The sequence below is a fragment of the Plecotus auritus genome, assembly GCF_963455305.1.
Source record: "Plecotus auritus genome assembly, chromosome: 13".
Taxonomy (NCBI): domain Eukaryota; kingdom Metazoa; phylum Chordata; class Mammalia; order Chiroptera; family Vespertilionidae; genus Plecotus; species Plecotus auritus.
This window is the reverse complement of record NC_137779.1, coordinates 31,185,987-31,213,866: the sequence shown is the minus strand read 5'-3', so window position 1 is coordinate 31,213,866 and position 27,880 is coordinate 31,185,987. Positions and strand designations below refer to the sequence as shown.

At 56.7% G+C, this 27,880-nt stretch overlaps 1 protein-coding gene across 1 annotated transcript in view; it reads left to right on the top strand.

The window, feature by feature from the left end:
- Positions 1 to 27,880, top strand: part of TMEM132D (transmembrane protein 132D) — an 87,372-nt gene that overhangs the window by 25,874 nt on the left and 33,618 nt on the right. The window contains exons 2-3 of the mRNA XM_080650456.1: positions 3,794 to 4,676; positions 12,277 to 12,423. Coding sequence (XP_080506582.1) covers positions 3,794 to 4,676; positions 12,277 to 12,423 — 1,030 coding nt within the window. The remainder of the gene's footprint in view (positions 1 to 3,793; positions 4,677 to 12,276; positions 12,424 to 27,880) is intronic.

The following is a 27,880-nucleotide window of genomic DNA, read 5'->3' as shown; positions in this document are numbered from 1 at the left end:
GATAGGCAGGTATTTCTTTCACTCAGGTGGGCGCAGGATGGCGAACAGTCAACCGTGAACTCAACAGCAACGAGGGGACGCGTGGTCTCCGCCGCCGAAGCGGTGCCTGTGCGTTGAGAGGTCCGGGGGCGGGGGGCGGGGGGCGGGGGAAGGAGAACCACTTTCACATTCAAAAGACATGTTATCGTAGAAGCAGAAGGGCAACAGGCTCCGTGAAGGTAAAGATGGACCGCGGTCAGGGAAGATTCCAGCCTAGGACGTGACGACCCGCCATCACCGGCTTTTTAACGAAAAGCTTTTCGTCTCGGGCCGTCCCTGGTGGTTACTTGAGGTCTGAGTTTGCAAGGCCGCCATGCAGGCCTTCCCTAAGCCTGTCAGGCGAGCCTGTGGCCTCCTTCCGCTCTGGTTTCTGGGTCCCTGTCTCAGTGGAAGCAAAGCGTTACAGTTTCTCCTGCCTCGCAAATGTTTCCACATTTTGCTACAATGTATCGGGCTCTCCCTGTTCTGTAACCTCCGGCGCCTTAAGAATATGGCTACCTATGAAACGGGGGGGTGTACATTGTTGCAATCACGTAGACGCCGCTTCCTCGGACCGCTCTCTCCTCTCTCTGCCCGCCCCTTCCCCCGCCCCCCACACTTCCCTCCATTTCCCTCTCTTTTCTCCTGCAAAGGAGTCCACTCCCTCTAAGCGTCTGGTGGGAGGCATCTGCTCTGAAGGCAGACAATAGTTATTTTAATTCCATTTATTCCTCAGCAAGGACTAATGGGGCCACTTAGGATTAGCATGGAGATCCTGATTTCATTGATCTCCCCTGGCCCTGGGGAGAATGTTATAGCTGAGACCTTTTAAGTAAGATTTTTTTTTTAAATGAATACAGGAGTCATTTAATCTTCTTAGCTTGTTCCATAATAGCCAATCAATACAGTGCGTGGTTGGCCGCAGACATACCGCAGACTTTATTTCACGATGGGAGGCCCTCCTAGGTTATCAGAGGACGGCCGTTGTTTTCTTAAAATGTCACTTTCTACAATAAATATGTTCTTATTGATGTCAGGGAGGAAGAGAGGGGGGGAGAGAGACAGAAACATCCATGACGAGAGAGAACCATGGGTCGGCTGCCTCCTGCACACCCCACCCTGGGGATCAAGCCCGTAACCTGGGCCTGCGCCCTGACCGGGAATCGAACCGTGACCTCCTGGTTCGTAGGGTGACGCTCAACCCCTGAGCCACGCGGCCGGGCCACAGTGATTGTTTTATTTATTTTTTATTTTTTTAATATATTTTATTGATATTTCACAGAGAGGAAGGGAGAGGGATAGAGAGCTAGAAACATCGATGAGAGAGAAACATCGATCAGCTGCCTCCTGCACACCTCCCACCGGGGATGTGCCCGAAACCAAGGTACATGCCCTTGACCGGAATCAAACCTGGGACCCTTCAGTCCGCAGGCCGACGCTCTATCCACTGAGCCAAACCGGTTTTGGCCACAGTGATTGTGTTAAACATCTGCACTTTGTGTACAACCTTACAACCTGGAGATGGGCCAGTGCCTGCAGAGGAAGCATGTGATGTAAGCCAGGCATAAGGGCCGGGTGGGGACTGTGGCCAAGGAGTGAGTTCCTTCCCCCCCGCCCCCCCACCCCAAGGGCACAGCTCCGTGGATGGTTACAATATGGTGATGGACTCACTGATTTCTCACATCTCGCAACGTGGGAACGGAAAGCCTCCAGAGTCCAGCTTTCCGCGAGAAATCTGTTTGATAAATATTGGCAGGGAGACCTAATGATGATTCTAAACAGTGGCACGCAGAGTCGAGTCAAACAGGCTGCGGAGCCTGAATTGGCTCGTGGGCCTGCGATTGGCAACAGCTGCTGTGGGCAGTTGGAGGGTTTTTGAAAATAGAAGCAACGGAGAGAGGTGACACTCTGCCACCCCATCTCCCTGGGCGTCCTAGGATCCGAGTTTGGGGGATGGGGGTTTCCTCTTAGAAGTCCCTCCTCATAACCCACAGGTGACCTTTGGCTGGGCGAAGGCCATCGTGGGATTTAATAAGTAGAATGAAATATATATATTTCATTCTACTTATTAAACTATATATATTATAGAATGATAATATATATATAATTTATATATATTATCAATAATATATATATACATATATATATATATATATATATATATATATATATTATTATTGATTTCAGAGAGGAAGGGAGAGGGAGAGAGAGATAGAAACATTCATGATGAGCCCTAACCGGTGTGGCTCAGTGGATAGAGCGTCGGCCTGCGGACTGAAGGGTCCCGGGTTCGATTCCGGTCAAGGGCATGTACCTTGGTTGCGAGCACATCCCCAGTAGGGGGCGTGCAGGAGGCAGCTGATCGATGTTTCTCTCTCATTGATGTTTCTAACTCTCTATCCCAGTGGTCGGCAAACTCATTAGTCAACAGAGCCAAATATCAACAGGACAACGATTGAAATTTCTTTTGAGAGCCAAATTTTTAAAACTTAAACTTCTTCTAACGCCACTTCTTCAAAATAGACTTGCCCAGGCCGTAGTATTTTGTGGAAGAGCCATACTCAAGGGGCCAAAGAGCCACATGTGGCTCGCGAGCCGCAGTTTGCCGACCACTGCTCTATCCCTCTCCTTCCTCTCTGTAAAAAATCAATAAAATATATATGTATCTATCTATCTATCTATCTATCTATCTCTCTCTCTCTCTATCTATCTATAGATATAGATATAGATATAAAGAAACATCCATGATGAAAGAGAGTCATGGATCGGCTGCCTCCTGCACGCCCCCTACTGGGGCTTGAGCCCACAACCTGGGCCTGGCCCTGACGGGGAATTAAACTGTGACCTCCTGGTTCATAGGTCGACGCTCAACCCCTGAACCACACCGGCCAGGCGTGTTCATTTCTGTCACTGACCGTTGGGGCTACATGTTTTCTCCTCCTGGGCTTTAAACTCCCTCTGACCTTTTAAATTCACTAACCGTGAGCCCGAAACCCTGGCTCCCACCCCCGACCCCAAGAAAAGCAGAACCCAGGCCTGCGTGCTGCAGGGTCCATGAGTCATAAACTCTTTCCATCAACATTCCCCCGTGGTTATCGCCGAAGGGCGTCTGGCAGTCATAACGAAAGCCATCGAGGTTGGTCCAGTTGTCCCTGGTTGAGCCAGGTGAGCGGGGGGTGGGAGGGGGGGGACTTACCTGCCCAGGTGAGTGCCTGGGTGGTTCTAGTCAATGGTATCGCTGTCCAGAGGCTGAGCCTGCAGAGAACAGTGGTGCGTTGCCCTAAGACAGTGGTCGGCAAACTGCGGCTCGCGAGCCACATGCGGTTTGCCGCTCTGTTGACTTATGAGTTTGCCAACCACTGCCCTAAGACATTAGACGTGACAGCGTTGGACATCACAGCGTTACAGCATGGCTACAGCATGGCGCTACCACAGGACGATGTTACAACACTGCGACTTTGCAACAACATTGCAACTTTGTAACAACATTGTAACTTTGTAACAACATTGTAACTTGTAACTTGTAACAGCATTGTAACTTGTGACAACATGGCAACTTGTAACAGACATTGCAACTTTGTAACAACATTGCGACTTACAACAGGAAATCACATTACTACAGGACCGCATTACCATGCCTGGGGGATGGTGGCCCACAGCCGGTTTCGGGGTACAGCGTGAGGGGCGGTGGCCTGGGGTACAGCGTGGGGGGTGGTGGCCTGGGGTACAGCATGGGACGGTGGCTGCCCCCTCTAATGCCCTGCATTCCCTGCAGTGACCGAGGGCCGCGGCCTCCTGGACAGCGCCCCGCGCTTCTCCCTGCTGCCCACCTACCTGCCAGTGAGCTTCCGCGTGGACGCCGACGCCGCCTTCTTCCTGCGGGAGGCCAACCAGGACGTGATGCGCAACGCCAGCTTGCAGACCCGCGTGGAGTCCTTCCTGGTCCTGCGCGCCCGGCGGCCACCCACGCTCAGTGCCCGCTACGGGCCCTTCTCTGCACAGCAGGCGGTGCCCCGAGACCTGCTGCTGCCCGCTGCCGGCCCTCCGGGTGCACCCCCCCTTGGCTGGAAGCTGCGGGCCCACATCCTGCGGGACCAGATCGACCCGGGCCAGCCCGTCGCGCAGGTCCTGTTCCACGTGCTGGGCCGGGACTGGGTGGAGCCTGGCCCCGCCGAGCCGCTGCCCTGCCTGCGGGTGTACGCCTTCCGGGAGACGCGCGAGGTCAGGGCCAGCTGCCGGCTGCGGGGCGCGCTGGGGCTGTGCGTGGCCGAGCTGCGGCTGCCGCCGGGCTGGTTCAACGCCCCCGCCGTGGTGGCCGGGAGGCGGCGGCCGGCGGGCCCGGATGAGGGGAGCCCCGTGGAGCTGTACTACACGGTGTACGCGGGGGACCTGCATCGCGGGGACTGCGTCCGGGCGGAGCCAGGGGCCAGCGGCGGGGGTCACAGAGACCCGAGCGACGTGGACGAGGCGGGGCCGCCCCTGCAGAGGATCGGCAGCGTGTTCCTCCACCCCACGCCCCGCCGGCCGCCGCTGCAGGAGCTGCGCTTGGATGACCACGTGGCCGTCCACTACGCTCCCCGGAGGGCACGGCCGGGCGAAGTGCTCACCTTCCCCGTCTCCGTCTCCAGCAACTGCACGCAGGACCGGTTCACCCTGAGGTGAGTGAGCTGGCGGGGAGGGAGGGGGAGGGGGGGAGGGGAGGGGGCGGGCCAGGTGGCTTCTGACACGCCCCCGCGAAGGGGGTTGTGGGAGCTTTGTAGGGCTCCCCGGTTTCTCTACAAAATCAGGCCAGTTCGATCTGAGCGGGGTGTCCCTTTGGCGGCGGAGGTGTTGTGATCCATCCATGGTCTAGGCCAGTGGTCGGCAAACAGCGGCTCTGTTGACTAATGAGTTTGCCGACCACTGACCTAGACTCTCGATTCCAATAATTACAGGCTGCTGTTCTTTGTGATTAAGCCCCTATCGCAATGGTCGGCAAACTCATTAGTCAACAGAGCCGCAGTTTGCCGACCACTAGTCTAGGCTGTCACGGAGCAGCCAGGACACCCCACGTGAGGAGGCCTTTTGCATAGCTTCGGGGGGGGGGTGTCCTGGGCAAGTGTCAGGCACCCCAAGACTAATGTGGCCCAGCCGGGCCCCTTGACAGTTGGAGTTAAGTGGCTGGCAGGTGGCCCCGGCCGGAGTGGCTCAGTGGATAGAGCGTCGGCCTGCGGACCCAATGGTCCCGGGTTCGATTCCGCTCAAGGGCACGTACCTGGGTTGCAGGCTCCTCCTCGGCTTGGGCCCCGGTCGGGGCGTGTGCAGGAGGCAACCCGTCCATGTGTTTCTCTCCCATCGATGTTTCTCTCTGTGTCTCCCTCTCTCTCCCACTCTCCCTAAAAATTAGTGGAAAAAATATCCTCAGGTGAGGATGAACAACAACAACAAAGAATATAGAACACAGACATAAATAAATAAATAAATAAATAAATGGCTGGCAGCTGAGCCCAGCCTGGGGCGAGACGGCGTCCGACCAGCCTGTGAGCCTGAGCCCACTTGTAACAACATTGCAACTTGTAACAACATTATAACTTGTAACAACATTGCAGCTTTGTAACAACATTGCAACTTGTAACAACATTGCAACTTTGTAACAACATTGCAGCTTGTCACAACATTGCAACTTGTAACAACATTATAACTTGTAACAACATTGCAGCTTTGTAACAACATTGCGACTTACAACAGGAAATCACAACATTACTATAGGACCACATTACCTGAGGAGGGGAGGGGAGGGGAGGGGAGGGGAGGGGAGGGGGGAGGGGGGACAGCCTGCTGCGGGCTTTGTCTCTGGAAGCAGCGCTGGGTGTTCCTGAGATAAAAGAGCAAACCGCTTGAGGAACCTGTGCCGACTCCGTGAGGCTCGGCCTGAGCGCGCGCCAGAGCCCAGGCGTCCCAGGAGAGCCGAGTCCTTTCCGGAGACGCGTGTGCGCCGTTCTCTTCGGAGCGGAGACCGTGAGCGACGCGCCTGCCTCGGCTTCGTCAGATTTCCGCTGAATGGTGTTCTGCCGTCACGCCCGGCGGGGTTTGATGGAGCCGCCATCTGGCACGGGTGCTGGGGTCACGGAGCACGTCCTGACGGGACCCGAGGGGCCCCGGGATGACATCCGTGTGCTGACCCTGGGAAAGGAGCGCCGTGGGACATGACAGGGTTTCCGCGTGGGTTCAAAAGTTCACCCAGGCCCGGCCGGCGTGGCTCAGTGGTTGGTTGTTCACCCATGAACCAGGAAGTCAGGGTTTGATTCCCGTTAAGACAGCATCGGGCCCTGGCCGGTGTGGCTCAGTGGACAGAGCGTCCGCCTGAGGACCCAAAGGTCCCGGGTTCGATTCCGCTCAAGGGCACGTACCTGGGTTGCAGGCTCCTCCTCGGCTTGGGCCCCGGTCGGGGCGTGTGCAGGAGCAACCCATCCATGTGTTTCTCGCACATAGATGTTTCTCTCTGTGTCTCCCTCTCCCTTCCACTCTCCCTAAAAACCCAGGGAAAACGTCCCCGGTGAGGGTTAGAAATAAAAAAGGTGGTCGGTGTTTCTCCAGGGCGTGCTTCCCGGGTGTCAGGGTGGCTCACGCGCACGCACTGCCTCTTCCGACGCTCGCCTCGGTGGCGAGCTGGCCGCGCCCTCACGGGCCTCGGGGGCCCTGGCGCTGTCTGTGTGCAAACAGCCGAGGGGAGCCGGCTCCGCTGCGTCCTCATCCTTGTCCTGCGGAAGCAGCAGCACCGCACGCCTCTCAGAGACGCGGGCTGGGTGCAGCTTCCCAGGGCCCGGCGCTGGGGCTCCGCGGCTCTGCTCTCCCCGCCATTGGCTGGGAGCGGCCCTGCGGGCGGCCGGCTCCTGTCCGGGTGTCTCCTCTGCCCCGGCCACGGTGGTTCGGGGCTCCGGGTCGGCAGAGCCAGCCCTGCCTGGAGGTGGGCTCCTGGCTCACAGGCCCCCTGCCAGCGTGGCGGGCAGCCAGTTCCCGGGGCCTCGGACTCCGCCGTCCATGGAGGGAGCGGCTCAGACTGTGCAGCCGCCTGTGGCCGACCTCCGGGGTGCTGAGGGTGAGGTTTGCTGAGGGAGTTTCCCCAAGAGACTGGGGCGGGGGGGTGCTGGCATTTCTGGGACACACGGGCCTGACGCTCCGGGTGAACATGTGGAAAGAGAACAAACTACGGGCCGTCGGCCGGCGTGGCTCCGGGGCTGAGCGTCCACCTAGGAACCAGGAGGTCAGGGGTCGACTCCCGGTCAGGGCACAGGCCCGGGTGGCGGGCTCGATCCCCAGTGCGGGGCGTGCGGGAGGCGGCTGATCGATCGATGATTGTCTCCTAGTGGATGATTCTCTCTCTCCCTCTCCCTCCTCTCTGACACCAACACTGCATGTGTTTGAAAACGGCTTCCTCAGTGGAATCCAGGGAAGAAGCACGGAGACTGGAACAGCCTCCTGCGGGCAGCGCTTCAGAGGCGCCGGCCCCGGATTGGCGGACTCAAGCCCTTCGCGTTTTTCCGCCCCCCGAGTCCAGGTCCACGGGCCGCGGGGACCCCCTTGCCCCGCGCAGTCAGCCTGCCGTGGTTGCTCCCACCGGACTGGCGGGAAGACGTAACGCCCTTCCCGCAGGCCCGGCCTCGCCGCCCGCCCCCAGCGTTGGCCTCGCTCACAGCATCACCTTCACGTTCTTTCTCTGATTTAAACGGGCGATTAGATAAGAATCCACTCTGGAAAAACCTCGGATTTTCCTGGTTTCACAATAACCCCCGGGGGGTCGATCCATATGCCTGCGTCTCGTGGAACATGGTGGGGGGGGGGGCGGGGGAGGGATAGAGGGATGGGTCGGCCCGAGCTGGGGGGAGGGCTCCTCTCTCGGGCTTACTCCCCCACGCTGGGCTCCGCGGCTGTGAGAGGGTGTGGTGCAACTTCCTCAGCTCTCACAGCGTCTCGTGGCCCGGCTCCGGTCGGCCCAGACCTAGCACGGGGCAGGGCCGTGCTGGGCATGTTCTGGGGGGGGGTGGGGGTGGGGGACGGTCTGTCTTCTGTAGAGAGTCGACGGGAAGCGGCAGGAGTGGGGACCGTGGAGGGAGCAGAAGCTGTGACAATAACAGCCCAGACGGAGCAGGCACGGGTCCCCCCCCCCCCCCCCCCCCGCCAGCAGCCGGGAGGGGGTGCAGGTGTCTGGTGTGGGGGAGGCCCGCAGGCTGAGGCTCCTTTGTGAGCGGGAAAGAATGAACTTGAAGTCGAAGGGGACCCCAGCCATTGGCGGGCGGCTCTCGCAGGAAAAGCAGGTTAGGGGACAGAAGGGGAAGTCGGTGTGGATGGGCCAGAGGTACTGCTGCCTGGGGAGTGGGTGGCCTGGGGCTGCTTTAGGGCAGGAAGGGACACAGCTCATTCTGGATGTCTTTCTAGAAAGGAGGCCAGGTTTTTGGTTTTTTTTCCCTAATATATATATATATATATATATATATATATATATATATATATATTATATATTTTATTGATTTTTTACAGAGAGGAAAGGAGAGGGATAGAGAGTTAGAAACATCGATGAGAGAGAAACATCGATCAGCTGCCTCCTGCACACCTCCCACTGGGGATGTGCCCGCAACCAAGGTCCATGCCCTTGACCGGAATCGAACCTGGGACCTTTCAGTCCGCAGGCTGACGCTCTATCCACTGAGCCAAACCGGTTTCGGCTATATATATTTTTAAAAATATATATTTTATTGATTTTTTACAGAGAGGAAGGGAGAGGGAGAGAGGGTTAGAAACATCGATGAGAGAGAAAGACCAATCAGCTAGCTGCCTCCTGCACACCCCCCACTGGGGATGTGCCCGCAACCAAGGTACATGCCCTTGATTAGAATCGAACCCGGGACCCTTGAGTCTGCAGGCCGACGCTCTATCCACTGAGCCAAACTGGTCAGGGCTCTAATATATTTTTATGGATCTCAGAGAGGAAGGGAGAGGGAGAAAGAGAGAGAAGCATCCATGATGAGAGAGAATCATGGATCGGCTGCCTCCTGCACGCCCCCTCCTGGGGATCAAGCCCACAACCCGGGCCTGTGCCCTTGACCGGGAATCGAACCTGGGGACCCTTCAGTTCGTGGGCCGATGCTCTATCCACGGAGCCACACCGGCCGGAGGCGAGGCCAGGTTTGTATACCCGACGTGTTCCTCTCTCCTGAGGGCCGTGCACTCAGCTGTAGAATGGAACGTCCTTTAACCCAATCCCTTACGGCGTTTAAACGAGGAAGGACAGCGTGACTGAAACTCCACCGCGTCCGAGGAAGGGGTGAGCGAGTCTCTTCGCCGCCTGCCCACGGAGCCCTCGGAGCCAAGGGCCGGCGGGCCTCACGCTTCCCACGCCCGGCCCCCCCGGCGCTGGGGACGGGACCAGGAAGAGAACGCAGTCCAGCGAATGGCATTACGGGGATACCTTGCCTTTCACCAAGTTAATTGAGTTTAAATGAAGGCAATTTGGCTGACGTTAAAACATCAACTAAATGGGGGGGGGGAAGGGGGGGAGTCACCGAAGACGAACGGCGCCTCGGGGAGGGGAGCACTTTGGGGAATTAGCCGGACGCGGCAGACTGGCTGCGTGGGCCCATGTTTGATTAGGTGACAGGACCTCCCTTGGCAGGGACATCCCTGCACAGACATCTAGTTTCCGCAGGGCCCTGCGCACGGCGCGAGACACGTGTGGCTTGCTGGTGCCGTGTTCACTGGTGCATGCTGGCCGGCCGGCGTGGCTCAGCACTTGAGCATCGACCTGTGAACCAGGAGGTCAGGGTTCGATTCCCAGTCAGGGGCACATGCCTGGGTTGCAGGCTCGATCCCCAGTGGGGGGGGGGGGGGGTGTGCAGGAGGCAGCCGATCCATGAGTCTCTCTCATCATGGATGTTTCTCTCTCTTTTTCTCTCTTTCTTTCTTTTTTTTAAGTATATTTTATTGATATTTTACAGAGAGGAAGGGAGAGGGATAGAGAGCTAGAAACATCAATGAGAGAGAAACATCGATCAGCTGCCTCCTGCACACCTCCCACTGGGGATGTGCCCGCCACCAAGGTACATGCCCTTGACCGGAATCGAACCCGGGACCCTTCAGTCCGCAGGCCGACGCTCTATCCACTGAGCCAAACCGGTTTCGGCATCTTTTTCTCTCTTTCTTCATCTCTGAAATCAATATATATATATATAAATAAAACGAGCCTGCTATATTCAGTCAAACATTTAATTAACTCACCCGTAACGCCAGGCAGGGCCAGACCGAAGGGTTTCTCAGGCCTCATACGACCTGCGGGCGGGGCGTTCCCCACCCCTGACTTAGCCCAAGACGGACTATCCTGGCTGTACCCAATACATCATTGGTCGATGCACTTCCGAGCGTCTCGCCCTGCCCTGCGTTCGACTAAATCGTGATTCTTTAAAAGGTTTATGTGTATGCACACACGGCCATATTTACTGAAGTGTGTACTGAATATACTCTTAACGAGTCTCGATCTAGCATTTTAAAAATCACACTTAGAGCTCGGCCAGCAGGGCTCAGGGGTGGAGCACCGACTTTTGAACCAGGAGGTCCCAGTTCCATTTCCAGTCAAGGGCACGTGCCCGGGTTGTGGGCTCGATCCCCAGTGGGGGGCGTGCAAGAGGCAGCCGATCCATGATTCTCTCTCATCGTTGATGTTTCTCTCTCTCTCCCTCTCCCTTCCTCTCTGAAAAATAAAAATAAAAAAAATATTTAAAAAATAAAAATATGTAATTGCACGCACGTAGAGGCTTCTGGGCACAGGGAAAGCTAAATTCGAATTGTGTGCGCGTCTTCGTTGCCGAGAAGTGTGGCAGAGTGGTCGATAAGAGACTGTCAGACGCAAAAATGGAGTGCATTGGGGTAGAATTCTGAGAAAGGCATAGCGCGGATCTGCAAGCTAAAAGCGACAAATAAATGAATAAATAAATAGACACTCCGCGCCTGGAGAAGAAGAGGTTGTGTCTGAATTCTTTTAAGATGCATCACGGAGGGTGGCAAGCCCCCGCCCTGGTATTTAAATTCTGGCGAAACTTTTAGAAGAGCGATCTAACAGTTTAATTTTAAAATGTCAATAGTTACAGTGAGCCGAAAACGCAACCTTTGCCGCTTGGGAAGGAGAGTTTTAAATGTCATCTTTAAAACGCGCCTGGGGATGCAGACTTCCGTAAAAATTACTCCCTCGCGTCGCCAGCCGGAGAAATCCTCCGCGGAGATGGGCGTGCTTCGGCCCCTGCGGGCCAATGGGGCCGCCCGGGGCCGCCGCGTTAGGTCCCGGGAGTGCGGCGGGGCCCCAGGAGCTGGGTTCGTGTTACTGTATCTCATCGGCGATACATTGTAGCAGGTCCACGCGGCGGGGCTGCCTTCCGTCCGGTGCAGCGTCCGGTGCCCCGCTCAGCCCACAGGGTTCATGCCCCGAGACACAGCCGCACGCAGCTGCCGTGGAATTATCCCCAACACACGCTCGGCACCTCATGGGCTGCATAAGCAACTGCGTTCTTTTTATTATTATTATTATTATTATTATTATTATTATTATTTATTTATTTTTTAATCCTCATCAGAGGATATTTTTTCCTTGATTTTTAGAGAAAGTTGGAGAGGGAAAGACAGAAACACGGATGTGAGAGACACACATCGATTGGTTGCCTCCTGCACGAGCCCTGGCCAGGGCTGGGGCTGGGGAGGAGCCTGCAACCTGGGCATGTGCCCTGGACCGGAATCGAACCCGGGATCCTGCGGTCTGCAGGCCAACGCTCTATCCACTGAGCCACACCGGCTAGGGCTGTACTTTCACATGTTTAAGTCATTTCTCTTTTCTAATTGGTCTTAATAGTCCGGGGCTTTCCAGGTGTTCATGTTAAAAAAAAACAAACCACACACACAAAAGCCCTCACGCTGGCGCAGTGGTCGGCAAACTCATGAGTCAACAGAGCGGCAAACCGCGGCTCGCGAGCCGCCGTTTGCCGACCACTGCCTAGCGCATTTCTGCACTTCTACGCGTCAGCGGCGCTTGCTCGGGTCACGTCTGTCCTAGCTCCTCCGTGAAAAGTAGGAAAAGGCGGGGGAACAGGACAGATGCATTGGGAGGCGACCCCGCGGAGGGGATGCAGTTACATTGTATCAAACAGGAGCTCCCACCTGCCGGGCAACAATGTTTCCCCGGAACCAGCGGCCACCCGGGCTCCCAGCGGCCTCAGCCCAACCTCCTGTCTCCCTCCGCAGGGTCAAGGCGAAGAGGGGCGTGCGCATCGCCGCGGTCAGAGCCAGCAGCCCGTCCGTCTGGGAGGTCCAGGCGAGCACGGACCGGGCCGGCAAGGTCGCCCCCGCCGTCATCGTCTGCCGCAGGAAGTCCCCCGGCCCAGCACACGGGTGAGTCCCCCTCACTGTGCTCGGGCCTAGCCGGCAAGTGGGCCCCAGGTCCACGTGGGTCCTCGGTGGGTGTCACCGTCTTGGGGACGCTCCCAGGTAAGACGGAGGGACAGGTGGACGGAGCCTTCCTCTGGGAAAGGCGGGTCTCACCGCCGGGACCCACCTAAGCTCGGCGCAGGTCCGTCGGAGACCGGGCTCCCGGGACCGGATTTCTGTGTTGGTGTTCTCCCTGCGTGGGCTCAGGGTTTCTGAAAACCCCCCTCGTGAACATGGGTCCGTGTGGAGCCGGGAAGAGAGACCGTGGGAGGCAGAAGGCAAGGGGTGGGCTGGTGGCTCAGCAGAGACCTGGGTGTGGCCCTCATAACTGTGAGCGGGATCCGGAGTGTGCGGGCCAGCAAGGCCGGCCTCAGCCCGACCTGCCCCCTCATACAGTGTGTGGGCCTCATACGGGGTCCCTCGGCCCGGCCTGCCCCCTCATACAGTGTGTGGGCCTCCTATGTGGCCCTCATAACCGTGAGTGGGATCTGGAGTGTGGGGGCCAGCAAGGCCGGCCTCGGTGTCAGGCAGAAGTGACTTGTTATGCAGATATTACCAAGTGTTTAAAGATGTTCAGCTTTGCCCGGCTGCGTGGCTCAGGGGTTGAGCATCGCCCTAGGAACCAGGAGGTCGGGGTTCGATCCCCGGTCAGGGCACATGCCCGGGTTGCGGGCTCCATCCCCAGTGGGGGGCGTGCAGGAGGCAGCCGATCCATGATTCTCTCTCATCATGGATGCTTCCCTCTCTCTCCCTCTCCCTTCCTCTCTGAAATCAATACAAATATATATATTTTTAAAAATGCTCTCATGGATTATAACCCATAACGTTGCGTCTGAATGGTCCTCCCCGTGGAGGGAAGGGCCCCCCATACGAGGTTCAGGAAGCCTAACACTTCCTTCCCGCCCGCATGCCGCCGTCTCGCCTCCCGCCGAGAGGTAACGAGCGGCAGAACCCCATCTTCTGTCCATCGGCGCCCCGGAGGCGGCCTCCACGGACCCTGTGAAGACCCAGCGGGACCGGCGTGCGGGCAGACACACACACGTTGAAGCGATCCCGCGTGGCATCCGTCTGCGAACTGCTTTTGGCTGATTAAAACGACGACGGCATTCCGTGTGGCGTGTGCAGCCCCCACGGCCTCGCCTGCCGAGCTCAGGAAAGAGACTTTATCATCCGAGTCTCCGCGACGGCCTCCCGGCGCGGGAGAATCGCCTCGGCTGCCCGGCAGCCAGGATCCGTGCGGTGCGGCGGGGTTTCCTCATTGTGTTTAGACTTACGATCTGTCAGGAGCACTTTCTCTCAAGTGCGTTTTAATAACTTCCGCATTAGGGACATAGCAGACCGAGCGCCGTCTCCGATACATCTCTCTCTATCAGACTGGCCACAGAAAAAGATGCAAACGATGCAATGTTTTCCTGGGATGAGGGGCTTCAGGGACCTCTGGTTCCCTGCGGGGGGGTGGGTGGGGGGTGGGGGGGTGGGGAGGGGCTGGGAATGGCTCGCTCCCCGTGGAGCTGTGTCCGTAGGCATCTGGCTGATGCGTCACACACGTGCCTGCTCATGACCCTCACACACGTGCCTGCACGTGACCCTGAGGTCACAGGTCTGGGGGCATCTCCTCTGGTAAACGCTTTGTCACAGATGTGGAGAGTGAGCAAGCGTGTTTGTCGCTGCATTTTTATTAGTTGAAATGTATACTAGAGGCCTGATGCACGAAGATTCATGCAAGAATGGGTCTTCTTTCCCCTGGCTGCTGGCACCGCCTTCGCCTTTCCGCCTTCCCATGCTGCCTAGAGGCCCGGAGCGGCCGGGGGTGGTGCGGAATGCCTGCATCCCGCCCCGCCCCCGGCCGCTTGGCTGCCTGCGTATGCAAATTAACTTGCCATCTTTGTTGGGTTAATTTGCATACCCACTCCTCATTGGCTGGTGGGTGTCACGAAGGTACAGTCAATTTGCATGTTACTCTTTTATTAGTGTAGATATTTTTTTATTGATTTCAGAGAGAGGAAGGGAGAAGGAGAGAGAGAGAGAAACATCCATGATGAGAGAGAATCATGGATCGGCTGCCTCCTGCACGCCCCACACTGGGGACGGAGCCCGCAACCCGGGCCTGTGCCCTGACCGGGAACTGAACCGTGACCTCCTGGTTCATAGGCTGATGCTCAACCCCTGAGCCACGCTGGCCGGGCCATCGCTGCCTTTTAAATCGCCAGCCACTGAGAGCAGCCGAGTCGGCACCGAGCGGTGGACCCGTGTTGGAAGGGGTGCCTCATGTAATAGGATCGTGTGGCGATGGCGGGGAGGGGCCCGACCGGTGACTGAGGTAGGACAGCGATGGGTTGATCTGGAAATGTCACGTTGAGGGAATGGGAGACTCGAATACCAACCTGTGCATCAGTAACACGTCCCCTGCACGACGCAGGCCGGACGCAGGTAACGCGGAGGGGAGACCCCGCTGGGTCCTTTGTGGGGAATGCCGAGTCCCCGTGCGTGTCGATGGGGGAGACAGGGCTGCTGCCCGAAAACCCAATGTGAGATGCAGCAGGGGGCGCGGGGGGGGGTGTGGGGGTATGTGTGGGGGGTGCAGGCATCGAGGGGGCCAGGCCCGGCACCCCCCTTCCCCCCAGGAGCCCACGTGCTGTGCCCACTGCTCGCGGTCCTGCTTCCGTTAAAAACGCAGACGGAGCTGGGAGGCCGCGGCAGCTCAGTGACGGGGAATTATGAGCCCAGTTCTGCAGGAAATCACCCCTCGGGCGGACTCATGTACAGCATCCCGTCGCCCCTGCAGCCCCATAGCCAGGCCGCCGGGGGGCGAGGGCCTTGCCTGGATTTACCGGCGCTGCTTCGCTTCTATTGCCTCCATATATCAGGTACTTAGGGCCTCCGTCTCCAGGCGAGCCCGTGCTTAGGATGGAATTATGTCGCAGCCGCTCTCGCGGGCGAGGGTGAGTTACTGCCACGCGGCTCCCCTGCGGGAAGGCCTCGCTTTTGAGCGGCTCCCCAGCGTGGCCCCGCGGAACGCTGCGCCTTTCCTGCTGCGGCTGCGGAGCCTAACAGCCAGGATGCCCCGAGCGCCTGTGGGCGTGGCCAAGGCCTGTGATGTCACCGAGGCGCAGGGAGAGAGAAAGCCCGTCATTGGTCGCGGTTACCAAGCATGTCCGCAGGAGCAAGCAGCCGGTGGGACACAGCATTGCACTGAGAGGACCGTGGCTGCTGGGTGTCTCATGTGGATTTCTGGACCAGCAACTTCGGTGACTGTGTGTGCGTGTGTGAGCATGCAGGCATGTGTGCACATGTGTGTGCCCATGTGCACGCACCACACAGGCATGTGCTCACATGTGTCACAAGTGTATGCATGTATACGCAGGTGGGTGTGCACATGTGTGTACATGCACACACACGTGTGCACATATATGCATAGCCCTAGTGACCCCTGCGAACATGGGAAACAACAGCAGAAGCCCTGCAGGGGAAAGATGTCCGATCTGTGTATCCATCCTCTAGCTTGATCTCTGCCGCTATATCCGTCTCCACATCATAGCAGGTCTGTGTTCACATGCACACAGGTAGGCATGACACACACGTGTAAGGCAAACTCTGGAGGTACCTTTCTTCGCTGCGAGGCATTAGCTCTTGCCACCACCTGTGCTTGGGTAGGTGCTCATCGTGGGAAAGGAGCATAAACGCCGGCACCTCCGCGCAGCCTCGCGTGTTGGGAGGGTGAGCGTGTCCCTGAGAGAGTCAGCTTTTCCGGCCGCTCGCTGTCCCGCCCGCGGCCCCCGACCTGCCTCCCTTCTCCGCCACCATCTCGGCAGCAAGCCCCGCAGGCCTCCTGGGGCCCCTGTCTCCAAGCCCCGCAGGCCTCCTGGGGCCCCTGTCTCCCCGGGCCGAGCTGTGTGGGATCGTCTGTCGTGCAAAGGTCTGGGGAGCCGCTCAGGCAGATCATAGCAGTTCACGGAACATTAAAAACAGAAACAGGAGAGAAATGGCAGAACCTGCCCGAGAGGCGTTACTTACAGGCCCACCGGGAGCCGTGCAATGCCGTATGCAAATTAACCTGCCATCTTTGTCATTTCTGAAAGCGCCGTTTTTCTGGCAGCTCCCGGCCGCCACGCTGTGCGTGGTGAGCCCACGAGGTTTCCCCAGCAACATCCTCATCTTCGAGTCCCGTGGTTAACTTTGTCGCCAACTAGCCTGGCATAGCTTCTCTTCCCACGGGTCCTATTTGAACTTGGACATAGTTGGAGAAATTAGCGACAGGGCCTGGGACTCTTCCTATCCATGGCTGTTTTCCTTTTTTTTTTTTAAGATTTTGAGTTATGACTCAGTCCCTCACAGGCACCCGCTGAAAGTCTGCAGTTGGGTGAGTTGTAGAAAAATTACGTTGTGGGTCAAGCATATCACCGCAAGCTAGTTCGCAACCCTCCACAGCTGGGAACAGTCTCCCGGGCGAGTGAGCTAACCACTTTGTTACAAGCTAAGATACAAAGTTGCAGACCACAAGCTAAGATACAAAGTTGCAGACCACAAGCTAAGATACAAAGTTGCAGACCACAAGCTAAGATACAAAGTTGCAAACCACAAAGCTAAGATACAAAGTTGCAAGCGACCACGTTGGAGCCTTAGAGAAAAGCAACAGGAAGCCTGTCCGACCACCCGGAGTAAATACCCTGCTTGTCAAATCCCCAGTGAGCCAGGTACCTGGTCCTCCCACAGGCCGCAGTCTCAGCGACCTTTCTAGCTCTCGGGGTGACATTTTACAGCAAACAAAACTGTCGGGCAAAAATGCTAATCAGGGAGGAGGCATTTCGTGACCGTGGTGTGTGCCTGGCGCCGGAGGAAACGGTAAACCTCCTGCCCCTGGAGACGTGCTGGTCCAGGCGACCCATTGTGGGCAGATGAGGCAGTCAAGTCAAGTGCTCACGACACGCTTTTAAAAACAAAGAACTGAGCCTGGGCGTCGTGGCTCTGTGGTTGAGCGTCAGCCTAGGAACCTGGAGGTCAGGGTTCGATTCCCGGTCAGGGCACATGCCCGGGTGGAGGGCTCGATCTCCAGTGTGGGTGCCTGCAGGAGGCAGCCGATCCATGATTCTCTCTCATCATGGATGTTTCTATCTCTCTCTCCCTTCCTCTCGGAAATCAATAAAAATACATTTTTTTTAAAATGCAGGTTTAAAACCCCTCAAATGCCCCACACATGGAATCGTCAGGCGGATGCATCCAATTAGGAATCGCGAGCGAAACCCTGGTGACGTGCCTGACACAAAGCGGGGACCCCCCCCCCAAAAAAAAAAGACCAGCTCATGCTGTCTTCACTGGGAGGATCTCAGAGGACCTTCTATGTGAACTCCCAACTCCAGGCACCTCCATCGCCCAAAATAATCCACCACTCCCTGGAAACCACCCAGCGACTCCACAGAGCAGCCGCTTCGAGCCAGGCAGAGTTGCCCACGGGGGAATCTGTTTGGAAGTTAATAACCCAAACGCATTCATCCTCTGTGGCTGTTTCACAACAACAAATTGCTCTGTCGTCAAAACCACAAATTTAGAGCCGGGATCAATACCTCAATTCGATGAGCTGTCTCTCCAGAGGCCTCAAGCTCCGGGGCCTGCCGCCTGGAGTCCAGATGGATCCGGCCGGTGTCTCCCCGTCTGTCCCTCCGTGGATTCTCGGGGCCCTCGCATCCGCATACAGGCAGGCAGCCCCCCATCCCTCTCCGCCGTTGCAGTCACTGCCCTCTCCGCTCAGCACGCCGCGTGAAGGCTCGAGGGGACCGTGACCCGGTGAGAAGCCGGCAGGCGGCCGGCAGCTCGGTTGGCCCTGCCTCCCGCGCGGACCCGGGTCTCTTCCTCCCGCAGGGTGTCCTCGGATTCCACGCCCGAGGCCCGGCTGGGGTGTGGTCTGGTCTTCGGTGAATCCTCACCCGGGGATATTTTTCCCCACTGACTTATAGAGAGAGTAGAAGGAAGGGAGGGAAGCAGGGAGACAGAGAGAAACATGGACATGAGCGAGACACTGATGGGTTGCCTCCCCCACGTGCCCGGCCTGGGGTCAGCACGGAACCTGCAATCCACGTACATGCCCTGGACCGGGAATCAAAACGCTCAAACCGCGTGGCGCGGGCCAGCGCTCTAACCACTGAGCCGCCGGCCAGGGCTGCTCCCTGCACGGCCCTGTGGACGGTGTCCTGTGTCGTGGGGGTGTGAACGGTGGGTGCTCTCTCCCTGGCTCTCAAGGTCCCTGCTCACGGGCCGTGTTCTTCACCGGGTCGGGGAGGGGAGGTTCGTGTGGCGGTAACACATCACGGGGACGGGGGTGCGGAGTCAGCGTCGGAGTGGGACGCCCAGCGCCCGTCGTTAGGGCCACGTGAGAGCGGGCACCATCGGGGACGCCCAACACCTGGAAACCAGCCGCCGAGCTCGCCCCGTGTCATTGAAAAACATGTTTTAAAGATGAAGCTTAAAAAAATAAAAAATAAAAAGAAGCAAAACATCTGCTCCCATCTGGAGGAGGCCAGGTTTCACAGGCGCGCGCGCCACCCACGGAGATTTATCTTGCCGCCGGGAGAAAGCCATCTAAGCGCGGGGAGCACCCGGGGCTGGGGTCATGGGCGTACACGGGGCTGTCGCGGGGGACGAGGAGTTACAAGGACCCCACGGGAAGGCCGCTTTACGAGGCGTGACGGGAAGAGGAGGCGGCTGGAGGGCGCCTGGGGACGCGCAGGCGCCGAGACCAGCCGGGACCGTTTGTGGGCCAGCTGCGTGGCCGATTCATGTCTCGGGGGTTCGCCGTGCGCACAGAAAGGGTGGAAAACGAAACCCCAGGCCTCGGACGGAGGTCTGCAGCCTGGGCAGCCGCCCCGAGCCGCTGAGGGGTGGCGGGGACCCCAGGTGGTAGGACCGGCCCCGGGGTGCAGGCATGAGGCTCGCGGACGTCTGCATCGGTGCCTGTCACAGCTCCTCACGGTACTGAGCGCTTACGGGTGCATCGGGGGCCGGTTGGGATGTGGCTTCCCCGCTCTGCGTCTCCGGTCACCACAGGGTCAGGGGGTCAGCCACGAGTCCACGGGGTCAGGGGGTCAGCCACAAGTCCACGGGGTCAGGGGGTCAGCCACGAGTCCTCGGGTTCAGGGGGTCAGCCACGAGTCCACGGGGTGAGGGGGTCAGCCATGAGTCCACGGGGTGAGGGGTCAGCCACGAGTCCACGGGGTGAGGGGTCAGCCACGAGTCCACGGGGTCAGGGGGTCAGCCACGAGTCCACGGGGTCAGGGAGTCAGCCACAAGACCACGGGGTCAGGAGGTCAGCCACGAGTCCTCGGGGTCAGGGGGTCAGCCATGAGTGACTGCAGTCCGAGTGCCACCGACAGGGACCAGGTCACCACTCCCCGCTTGCTCGCCCACGCCCCCTGGAGGCAGCAGCCAGGACAAGGGGGGGGCCTTGTCAATGCCCAGCAACGCCGACCTCTGAGAGGTCCCCGCTGGTCTCCCCATGCCGGCCCAGGTGCAGAGGCGAAGTGAGAGCTGACGGGCGGGGCGGGGTTTGGGGAGAGCCCCCTTCACCCGGGCCGCTGGGTCCACTGTCCGTGGGCTCTGTCCCCAGCCCCCCAGCTCTGACGGCCCCCGGATGATGGCATGAGCTCACCCTCCAGGGACGTCTGACTCAGCTGCCCTGCTGGTCTCCCCACTGCCTGGCGGGCTCAGCCTCCTCCCGAATGAGGGTGACCCCTGTACCCCAGCAGTGAGGGCCTTTGAGAACTACCTCTCCCCTGTTTCCAAACGTTCACCCATTGTCACTGGTCAAGGCCAGCCCTGGGCCTCTCGTCCTGCCCTGCTGCCCTCCCACTTCCTCCCCCTCGTAACAGGCCTGGGCAGCCAACCCAGCCCCGGCCTATCAGAACAGCCCATCCCCTGGGCCACAGGGATTGGTTGGGGGAGGGTCATGTGACACCAGCATGGCCAATGGGATTCCTTCCCAGGATTTGGGCGGAGCTATTGGGAAGGAAAAGCAGCTGTTTTCAGGGGGGTGGGGTGGAGCCTGCTTCACCTAAGCCTGATGCTGGGCACCTGGGGGTGGGGGGATGGGGGGTGGGGGGTGGGGGGTGGGGGGTGGGGGGTGGGGGGAGGGTCACGTGGAGACTGAGAAAGGCAGGCCCTGAGCACGTCCTGACTACGGAGCTCAAACCTGGGTTCCGCCTGGTCTGGATGGAGACGGCCATTGGAATTGATTAGGAACGGACTCCCATACATTTATTGTTCTTTTTTTTGCTCGAAGCCAGATTTGCGCTACTGTCTTTTTCCATTCGAGCACTGACAAAAGCACGGCCTCCTTTCTCTGTGGGATCATAACCACGGGCGCATCTTTTAAGGGTTGTCCTCACTCATTTCATGCGCATTTTTTATTTCGAGCCTCGTACCAGTCAGGTTTCTCATTCAGCACCGGGGACAGTTCCCAGCGTTTCAGGGCTTTTCTCCCACCCCCCACCCCCCCCCCACCCCCCGGGGGAGAGGCTGCGCTGTTCCTGCAGCCCTGGGCATCTCTGAGCTGTCTTCCCGGAGGTGGTGACATGCAGACTGAGTGTTGAAGGATGAATAGGGGTTTCTGTCACCAGCCACAAGGGGGGGGGGGAGGGGGGACGAGGACTCCAGGCTCGGGGAATAATGTGTGAGAACGAGTAAGAGCGAGCACAGTACCTTTAGGGGCCGGCGGGGAAGGGGTGGGGGTGGGGTTGGGGGGGGGCTCATAACTCATCCCGGCTGGACGGCCGCCCGGTGTGCCCTGCAGAACTCAGACGTGCCCGCAGCCCCGTGTCCTCTCCGGGGGGAACGTAATTAATGAACGTTCGCTGATGGAGTGAGTTGATGAATGAACACCATTGGCGAGAGCTGTTACAGGTAGTTAAACGGATTCGTAACGGCTGCCAGGGGAGGAATGATGAGTTGAGGTTCGGCTAGATAAATGGTGATTCGAGAGGAGAACATGTCCTCGCTAGACCAGGGGTCCCCGCCAAGCCGGCTTTCCGCTGACTGGACGGGGGAGCACGCGTCCGTCTTCGCCATCGGAGTGGGTCGGCCGTGCGGGAAATAATCAAGGAGCGATTGACAGCGGGGAAGGTGTGATTATTTGTCGAGTGCTCCCTCGGTGCTGGGAAAGGTGCTGAGCCACTCACCCGCATGTGTCCGTCACTGGCCACGTGGATCCGTGGCACAGGTCCTGTGGACACCCCGTCTCCACCCGGAGAGCAGTGGGTGGAGGGGTGGGGCACCCTGAGCAGGTCCCCTCGGCTGGAGGTGGCCCTGCTCACTCAGAAGCCGATGCCAGGCAGGACTCGATGTCCAGAGCTCTTGTCCAGAGCCCAGCCCAGCCCGACCCACTGTCTCGGGAACAGTTGATGCAGCTGAACCTCGATTTCCCTTTAAATTAAGGATCTCAGAGCCTGGCCAGGATGGCTCCGTGGTTGAGCGTCGACCTGTGAACCAGGGGGGTCACCGTTCGATTCCCGGTCAAGGGCACATGCCCGGGTTGCGGGCTCCATCCCCAGTAGGGGGCGTGCAGGAGGCCGCCGATCCATGATTCTCCTCATTGATGTTTCTCTCTCCCTCCCTCTCCCTTCCTCTTTGAATCGATAAAAACATTAAAAGAAAAAGAAAAAAGACAGTGGAAGACAAGGCATGTTGCACGTGGTGACAGAGGACGCGTCCGTCTCCTTCCGTGGATGCTGGGGCCCCGGTGGGCTAACTCTCTACGGCAGCCGTGGGCAAACTACGGCCCGCGGGCCGGATCCGGCTGTTCTATCCGGTTCTCTTGCTCTCCCCTCCGCTCCTTAACTTTGAATTTATATTCGTTCACACAAACACTCCATCCATGCTTTTGTTCCGGCCCTCCGGTCCAGTGTAAGAACCCACGGTGGCCCTCGAGTCAAAAGGTTTGCCCACCCCTGCACGGCCTTGCCCTGCCGTTGACCTCACGGCCCCAGAGTACGGTTCCTGATCAATTCGAAGTCGTTAATTGGACCGAAGAATTCTTTACGACCGTATCCCGAGGGTGGCCGGCGTTGAGTGGCCAGCGTTTGCACAGCGATTTCTGTGTAACCAAGAGGGATATTTAGTGCTGCTGTAACGTTAATCGGGCGTGCCGTGCTTCGACCCCACAGCGGTCGGCGGCTGGGGGTGGCGCGCGAAGGGTTCACTTACCACGTGGCTCTCGGGTAATTTCCTCCGCGTGGGCGGCCGTAAAACTCCGTCCCCAGCGCGGCATTGTTTCCATCACACACAGGTGATCACGGCAACTCGGTTGTGACGGTTTTTTTTTTTTTTTCAGTCTGTGTTACCATTTCTTTCTCTTTTTTTAAAAAAATATATTTTATTGATTTTTTTTTTTTTTTTTTTTTTTTTTTTTTTTTTTTTTTACAGAGAGGAAGGGAGAGGGAGAGAGAGCTAGAAACATCCATGAGAGAGAAACATCCATCAGCTGCCTCCTGCACACCCCCTCCTGGGGATGTGCCCACAACCAAGGTCCATGCCCTTGACGGGAATCGAACCCGGGACCCTTCCGTCCGCAGGCCGACGCTCTATCCGCGGAGCCACACCGGCCAGGGCTGTGATACCATTTCGTTTTTAAAACGCTTCACCTCGTTTAAGATGCAAGCAAGACACCTCCTTCCCTTTGGGGTTCCTCCCGGTGGCCCTGTCTGTGTTCCTCTCTGCTTCCTTCAGTCTGTCCCTCTCTCTGGGGGTCACTGGGGTTGGACTATGCGGGCCCCGGTGGGAGAAACAAGAGCTTTCCCCTGAGAACATGCCCACCTCATGGGTTTCCATGAAAAGCACAGATGCTGGCCTGGCTCGGTGGCTGAGCGTCGACCTAGGAACCAGGAGGTCAGGGTTCGATTCCCAGTCAGGGCACAGGCCCGGGTGGCGGGCTCCATCCCCAGTGTGGGGCGTGCAGGAGGCAGCCGATCTGTGATTCTCTCTCCTCATGGATGTCTCTCTCTCTCTCTCTCTCCCTCTCCCTTCCTCTCTGACATCCATAAAAATAGATGTTTTAAGGATCCCAGAGAGGACGAAAAGCGCTGAGCAGTAGAGCAGGGATAAGAGGGGAGAGGGTGGTCGGGCCGGCTCCGCGGGACGTAGCCCCTGATAGTCTGCGAATGCAGCGGTTCCCGGGAAAGTGCTCCTTGAAGCGATAGCAAAACCTGTGGCATGTTGGCACTCCACACTCCGTGATGGTACTTTCCTCCGGTAGAAAATTGGGCGGTGTGTGTGTGTGGGGGGGGGGGGAAATGTACTCTTAATTTCACCTTTTTTCTTACAAAGGCTGGGAGGCACAGTGAGTCAGCATGAGCAGGATCAGACCCGAAAGGGCCCTGCCGCCTTGAATTCGGTGTTGTATCTGAACAAGGGCAGGGATGCTGGTGCGTCCGGGTTTCCTCCTCGAGTGTATCAGGCTCTGGCCTCCTGACATCCACACGTCCTGTTCTCAACCCACACGAGATGCAGACATTTCAGAAAAAGTACATGTGAGCCCTGAGCAGGAAGGATGGTTCGGCGTGTGTCCCACACGGGGGCTTAGCATCCTCACGAACTTCCTGTGAGGCTTGGCTCATCACCACGGCTCACGTGGGCAGACAAAGCTTCAGGAGGAGGAGGGTGACTTGCCCAAGGTCACACGGCTCTTTAGAGGACATGAATCTCTCAACTAGATGACACGTTCTGCCAGGGAGAGCCAGCCAGGGGACACATGAAACATGCATGTTGGAGTCTGGGCCAATTGCTTAATCTCTTTGTGCCTCAGTTTTACCATCACCATCATCACCACCATCACCATCATGACCACCATCATCATCACCATCATCATCATCACCATCACCATCACCATCATCATCACCATAACCATCACCATCATCACCATCACCATCATCACCATCACCATCACCATCATCATCATCACCATCACCATTACCATCACCATCACCATCACCACCATCACCATCATCATCACCATCACCATCATCACCATCACCATCACCATCACCATCATCATCATCACCATCACCATTACCATCATCACCGTCATCACCACCATCACCATCATCAACATCACCATCACCATCACCATCATCACCATCACCATTACCATCATCACCATCACCATCATCACCATCACCATCACCATCATCATCATCACCATCACCATTACCATCACCATCACCATCACCACCATCACCATTACCATCATCACCGTCATCACCACCATCACCATCACCATCACCATTACCATCATCACCGTCATCACCACCATCACCATCATCATCATCAACATCATCACCACCATCACCATCATGATCATCATCACCATCACCATCATCACCGTCATCATCACCATCACCATCATCACTGTCATCATCATCACCATCACCATCACCATCACCATCACCATCATCACAGTCATCATCACCATCATCATCACCATCACACCACCATCACCACCATCACCATCATCATCATCATCACCACCATCACCATCACCATCACCACCATCACCATCATCATCATCATCACCACCATCACCATCACCATCACCACCATCACCATCACCATCACCATCATCATCACCATCATCATCACCATCACCATCACCATCACCATCATCATCATCACCATCACCATCACCATCACCATCATCATCATCACCATCACCATCACCATCACCATCACCATTACCATCATCACCGTCATCACCACCATCACCATCATCATCATCAACATCATCACCACCATCACCATCATGATCATCATCACCATCACCATCATCACCGTCATCATCACCATCACCATCATCACTGTCATCATCATCACCATCACCATCACCATCACCATCATCACAGTCATCATCACCATCATCATCACCATCACACCACCATCACCACCATCACCATCATCATCATCATCACCACCATCACCATCACCACCATCACCATCACCATCACCATCATCATCACCATCATCATCACCATCACCATCACCATCATCATCATCACCATCACCATCACCATCACCATCATCATCATCGAACTGTCTTTAGTACCCAACAAATAGAATACTCATAGAGAAAAGTACATCTCTGAAGAGATGGTTTAAAACCAGCTGGAAAGTTGTTCCAGGTAATTTCCCAAAGATATCAAGTATTTTCTCAGCCAGCGCTGCCCAGGAGACTGACCCAGGAGGCTGTTTCAAATGGAAGGAAGTTCATGCTTACACGCTGTTTATCTGTAATGAATTGAATTTCATGCCTGACATTGTGATGATTGGAAAGTGTATTTCTGAAAATTAAGATGCAATGGTCTTTCCTTGTCAAAAGTGGTGACGTGTTTTTACTGCTCGCCCACGCACATCACCATAAGTCACATCAGGCATCACCGTGGACCTGAGAGGACGTTTGTAAGTATCCAGCCACATTACCGTCCTGGCTCCTTCCCCTTTTGGACGCAGTGTTTCCGTTGCCCGTCGTGGAAGGTCTGTCGTGAATGGCAGCTAGAAATAGGTGGGTGGCCTCCTGGCTGGCTCCTGCACCAGGCCCCGTCCCTGCCTGGGGGAGACACTGATGATGAATGGTGACCCTCTTCCCTGAGCCCTGACATGGCTCTGGGCAGCCAGGACCCATCGACCTGATGCAGCTCTTGAATGAAATCCATTTGCCAGCCTCGCTCTAGACCAGGGGTGGGCAAACTTTTTGACTCGAGGGCCACCATGGGTTCTTAAACTGGACCGGAGGGCCGGAACAAAAGCACGGATGGAGTGTTTGCGTGAACTAATATAAATTCAAAGTAAAGGAGCGGAGGGGAGAGCAAGAGAACCCTCTGCTCTTTTGGCTCCGCGGGCCGGATAAAACAGCCGAACGGGCCGGATCCGGCCTGCGGGCCGAAGTTTGCCCACGGCTGCTCTAGACGAATCAGGTGCCCGAACGAGCAAACCACTGAAAGGCGAGGGAGGACAGTGCTTTCTGTGACGAGACAGGGCAGGCACTCCCGGCATCACCGGCGGAGAGACTACAGCACCACCCGTTATGCTGTCCCTGTGGCTCTCCCCATCCATGGTTTGATTCTCTCTTTTATTTTATTTTTAAAAAAACATACATTTTTTAAATTGATTTCAGAGAGGAAGGGAGAGGGGGAGAGAGAGAGAGACATCAATGATGAAAGATCAATCATGGATCGGCTGCCTCCTGCACGCCCCCTAACTGGGGACCGAGCCCACAACCCAGGCATATGCCCTGACCAGGAATCGAACCCTGACCTCCTGGTTCATAGGTCGACGCTCAACCCCTGAGCCACGCTGTCTGGGCTGATTCTCTCTTGTCAGCACTTTTTCATGCAAAAGAGGAAGAAGGGAAATTATAGAACGGTATCATTTCAGACCTCAAGTGCCCGCCACGCCTGCCTAAATGTCTGCAGTGTGGGGCATTTAAAAAAATAAATAAATAAACTGAGATTTACTTTTATTTTTTAACCTGAAAATACTTCCTGTATATTCTTCCAGATCAATACCTATCGATTGGATGCTTTCTTTGCTAAACATCTGCATAATAACCAACCGGCTAGTTTCACCATAATTTATTCCGCCAGAATGGATAGCGCCTTGCAAATATTGTCGTCACTATGAATAATTCTGCACACACCCTCAGACGCTGGATATTTTATTTCCGAAGATAGATTTCCACGTGAGATTTACGGGCCAGAGAACTGGTGGTTTTTTTTTTTTTTTTTTATGACGGATGCCCCGGATTAATTTTCAGGAAATGGAGCCAATTCATTTTTCTTGAGGGCAACTTATAAAGGCGCTGACTTCCCAACCACCGCCCCGGCTGGATGGGAGCCCGCTCCTTGCTAACCTGAAGGCGAAATGTTCTCTCGGGGGGTTTTGTTCTGCGTTTACCTGATTAGGAATGAAGAAGACCCCATTGCAGTCCCGGCCAGGCTATGGCTCAGCGGCGGAGCATCAGCCCAGGAACCAGGAGGTCAGGGTTTGACTCCGGGTCAGGGCACAGGCCCGGGTTGTGGGCTCCATCCCCAGTGTGGGGCGTGCAGGAGGCAGCCCATCCGTGATTCTCTCTCATCATGGATGTTTCTATCTGCCTCTCCCTCTCCCTCTAAAAAAAAAAAAAAAAAAAAAAAAATCAATAAAAATATATTTTAGGCCGAAACCGGTTTGGCTCAGTGGATAGAGCGTCGGCCTGCGGACTGAAGGGTCCCGGGTTCGATTCCGGTCAAGGGCATGTACCTTGGTTGCAGGCACATCCTTAGTAGGGGGTGTGCAGGAGGCAGCTGATCGATGTTTCTCTCTCATCGATGTTTCTAACTCTCTATCCCTCTCCCTTCCTCTCTGTAAAAAATCAATAAAATATATTAAAAAAAAAAAAAAAGCTCATCAA